Raw genomic sequence first — 4,597 nt, forward strand, 5'->3', positions numbered from 1 at the left:
CAAAAAATTCTAGAAAAAGCTACTAGTACTGTATTTCACCTGTAGCGCTGATCCATTGTTCACCCTTCACCGGTGGAGAAAACAGCTCGCCATGCATCTCAATCATCACCGTTTAGCGTTTACTACAGGCGGTGCCAAACAATTGCAGTGCACATCTACCCAAAGCTTCATCCCAAGCAGCTCCCCCTCTTCTCCTCTCTATAAAACCCATCCAAATCCACCATCACCTCCACCCTCAGTGACCCGTAACAGTGCCCCGTTTCTTCAGCTCACACGCCAAGACCACCACCACCACCTTTTAAAAGCCGCACCGGAGCAGGCACCCAGTCCACGACGACCGAGCCTACTGATCCAGCGCGCGAGCGATGGCATGCGTGAACATGTACAACCCGGACGGCGGCGCGGTGGCGTTCGGCGGCGGGCAGCCTGGTCCGCGCATCTCCTTCTCCAGCGACTTCTCCATGGAGCCGCCGCCGCCGGTGCAGAACCGGGCCATGGGCCTGCGGTGCCAGGAGGAGGACCAGAACTTCGAGTTCTCCGTGGGCAGCCACCCCATGATGGCCGCCGACCAGCTCTTCTCCAAGGGCCGGATCCTCCCCTTCAAGGTCGAGGGCGGCCGCCCGCCCTCCACGCTCCGCGACGAGCTCCGTGCCGGCGCCGCCGACGACGACAGGGCGTCCACCACGCCCAAGGGGTCCAGCCGGTGGAGGGAGATGCTCGGCCTCCGGAAGTCGCTCTGCGTCGGCGGCGGCGTCGCCAGTAATGCCGCCGCGGCCGCCAAGAAGAGCGACAAGGTCGTCGCCGTCGACGCCGACGCCAAGATAGCCACCGACATGGCCGCGCCCAAGCAGGTCCGTCCGCTGGTCATCTCCATGTAGTATCTTTGCAGTCCACGTTAGCCATGTACAGCATAGTAGTACGCAATTAATTAATTAATTGATTAAGAGCTGTTGGATGAAGTGATAGGTTGTCTCATTACAGATGGTTTGACCCATTGCAGGAGCCATGAGAGGTGACCGGCCGATGGGGACTGCGGCGACATGATCGAAAACCACCTTCTTCCTCGCCATCGCTCGCACCATGTTCACCGGTCTTCTCTCATCGTGCTTGTCGATCGTACGTTTTGGGTGGCCCGATTGCCTGCGTGCTAGCTAGCTAGATGGCCAGTGTCCATGTCCATGTGTGTGCATGTGTTGAAGAGCAAACAATTCTGTAATTTCACTTCTTTTTCTTCTACTTTCATAAGTGATCCGCTCTCGATCTCTAGCTAGCTGTCCACTACCACTAGATCCCCATCACCTCACTTCTCCTTCTTCTTCCAAGCTTTGTTTTTTCCTCCACCACCATCCGGCTCTGCCTGCCTGCCCATGGCCGGCCTGTACATAATGCTTGTGTGTAGATGGGAAATTTATGGTGCAATGATTAGCCTTTGCCAGGCGGCCAGATCTGTGGCGACATGAGCTGAGCCCTTGCTGGCCTTTGTTGTAGGGATCATGCAACAGTGCGCTCCTTTGTCACCTTGCTCCGCTGTGCGCCACATGCATGCTTCCTTCTCCTCATCCGTCTACCCACGCGATGTGCCCGGCCGCATGTGGGTTTATATATAAAGGCAGACAGGCGCCGCAGAGCCGGCGCGTGCGATCGAGCGAGCGAGCGAGAGAGAGAGACGGAGATCGATCGAGGGAACATGTCCTCTGCACTGGATGCATCATCGTCGTCCTGGCCGGCTAGATCGGTGTTAGTAGTAGTACTAATCTTATTGTATTGGCCCGTACGTGAGCAAATGGTGCTCGGCTTTGCGCTTTGCAGGAGAAAATCAATAGTGGGAGTGTGGGACGGCTATGCTAGCGTTGCTTTAGCGCGTTTCGTGGGTGCACTGTCTCCCCCGTAGGCTGCCAGAAGGTGGTCGTAGTGGATTTGTATAAGATGATAATGGGATAGGCAGGCACCACAAGGTCCGTGGAATCGATTGGTGGCAGCACTTGGACGGGCTTTATCGTCGTCGGTCATGATCTTTGAAAATGTTTCTTCCGACGATCTGTGTCCCAGCTCCTGGTGAAACCGAACTGTCTCTGAATCATTTTGCTTTTTTCTGGACGAGCCATCAAGAGTGCTGGGAGACTAGGGAGGAGGGTAACAGAAACAATGATCAATCAACGGGTTTGGTTTGAAGACAAGAGGCCGTTTGTTTTCCCTTTGATTTGACCACGCACTTTGTAACGCGGGGATTGATTGCATCAAGGACAGTGATGGCATCTTGGTTAGATCCCCACAAAATACAAACTGTTCCCATCCTGAGAGGTCAGGTCGGCATGACCTATGCCCAACCAGCATGTCAAGATCAAGGGCCAGCTCTTTTGAGGTGATTCTCGACAACCGCGTCTCGAGAATCAACAATCGGATTGTAAAACATAACGGATGCGATTTATATCCAGCAGCCGAGACCATGCATCATATTTTGCTCAGATGCAAACTTGCCCAAGTTGTTTGGGCCAAGGCCGGCCTCCTGGATTCGGCAAGCTCTACTGAAACTGCTGCAGACTTTCTGGCCTCTGGGGTTGCGAGGGAAGCATATGATGCACTCTGGCATGTTTTCTTTGCAGCTGGTGCAGTGGCGCTTTGGCATGCCAGGAATGCACAAGTCTTTCATAACGTTTGTTGGACAACCGGAAAGGTTCTTACTGAGATTGCTCAGCTACTCATGCTCTGGAGGCTGAGAGCACCGGGAAGAAATGCAAGGGAGGTTTTAACTTCTTGAGCTAATGCAATGTTGCAACAGTAGCTACACATAAGTCCTCCAGCCTCTGTTTTCTGTTTTCTCCTTTCTCCTTCTCTTGCTTTCCCTTTCAGGCTTGGCACTGGCCTGCTGCACACTCTGTGCGGCGCTCACACCGCCTTCATGTAAAATGACTTCGGTCTATCAGGCTACGGCCTGTTTTGAATGCATAAGGTAGAACAAGATCCACCTTTTCTTTCAAAAGAAAAAAGAATCAACAATCGGAAAAGAACTTGATTTGATTATCCAAAATTGCCTGAGAATCGCTAGAATCGATAGTACGATGGAAAATCACCTGGGAACCACGATTCTCACGATTTTGGGAGCTCCTGCAAAACAAAACCGTTCAAATTTTGTAACTACCCCTCTGTGAGCAATGAATTACATGTAAAATGCTTTCGGGCTAGTGAGGGCATTTCTAACCGATCCCCTAAAAGTTAAGGGAGTAAACGGCCTAGTATACCTTAATGGAGTATATATATACTCCACTAAAATTTCGCCGGACCTAGCCGATCCCCTAAAGTTAGCGGTGTAAAAGTAAATTTGCATAAATTCAATCAAATTTTAATCGAAAGATGATGCATTTAAACATAAGTTCAACATAGAAAGTCCTCGCAACCAAACATTAACATAAATTTAAACTAAAACTAAACTATACTAAAAACTTAAACTAAATTCAGCCGAAGTGGAGGACCAACCAGTCCTTCCTGGTGAGGCCATCCTTAGTGCGAGCTAGGTCCAGGCCGGTGCCGTCATCATCGTTGGGAAGACGCTCTGCCACTCCTCGACGCAGATCTCCTCACCGCCGTTGTTGCCACCCTAGTCGTCGGAGGTGACGATAACTTCGCCATCATTGACAGCGAATATCACTGGCTCCGCCTCCACGAGCTCTGGGTACTGCCGGCGGAGGTCATCCATGTAGGCCTTGTTGGCGAACTCCGCCTCGAGGTGCTCCCTCGCCTCATGGTCCTCCCGCGCCATCCGAGCGCTCACCACCCCCGGCTTCGGCGGGACAAGGTGGACCGGAGCCATCCCGAAGGGGAAGTTGAGCCTCGCCTCGCGGCCGTGGAACCGAACCTGCCACCGGTCGTACTCCATGTCCGCGAGCTCAACTGTGTGGAATGACCTGGCCCACATTTGCTTGTGGGTCTCCCGGTCGATGATTTCCGCCACCCACGTCCCACACGACCGCTGCCGGACGCCGAGGTAGGTCCTTGTTGGCGGCTGCGGTGGAGGGAGCTCCTGGAAGTCCTCAAACCGGAGGAGGGACGCGGCGGGGGGCGGATCGGGCGAGCGCGGTGGCTCAAGGAAGCGGCGGCGGACGACGACCCGCGGGTGTTGCAGTTTAGATCAGGCGAGTGGCGGTGACCGCGTCCAGCCATCGGGAGGAGAGGGGACGGCGGATCGGGGCGGGGGACGCGTCCGTGGCAGGGCAGGGGGAAGAAGAGGCGGAGGAGAGGAAGAGAGAGGGGAGATTTTTACTCGGCCACCGCGAGCCGGAGTAAATATAAGGAGATGAATAGGGATGGAGTAATTTTTTTACTCCACTAACTGGTATAAGGGATCATCTAGGTGCGACTTAGAGGAGAAAAAACTCAAATTTATTTCCTTACGACCGATAAGGGGTCGGTTAGAAATGCCCTAATGAGAGCACATTCGGCCGCCCTGTTTCTTTCTCTCCCACTCCGTCCCCCGGACGCCCCCCTCACGCGATAGGTTTAATCCCAGTCGCCTCTAGGTGCCGTCACCAGACATGAAACACCGCTCCCAGCCTCCCCGCGCACGCCTGTCCCCACCCCTCCCTCGCCCGACGAAGGACAC

The 4,597-nt window shown here is 54.0% G+C and overlaps 1 protein-coding gene across 1 annotated transcript; it reads left to right on the forward strand.

The window, feature by feature from the left end:
* Window positions 1-213: 213 nt before the first annotated feature.
* On the forward strand, window positions 214-1,457 carry LOC123145613 (uncharacterized). Its single transcript, XM_044565077.1, has 2 exons — window positions 214-851; window positions 1,001-1,457. The coding sequence occupies exons 1-2, from the start codon at window positions 366-368 to the stop codon at window positions 1,007-1,009; spliced, it is 495 nt and encodes a 164-aa protein (XP_044421012.1). The 5' UTR covers window positions 214-365; the 3' UTR covers window positions 1,010-1,457.
* Window positions 1,458-4,597: the final 3,140 nt, after the last annotated feature.

Source organism: Triticum aestivum, chromosome 6D, assembly GCF_018294505.1.
Source record: "Triticum aestivum cultivar Chinese Spring chromosome 6D, IWGSC CS RefSeq v2.1, whole genome shotgun sequence".
NCBI classification, from domain to species: domain Eukaryota; kingdom Viridiplantae; phylum Streptophyta; class Magnoliopsida; order Poales; family Poaceae; genus Triticum; species Triticum aestivum.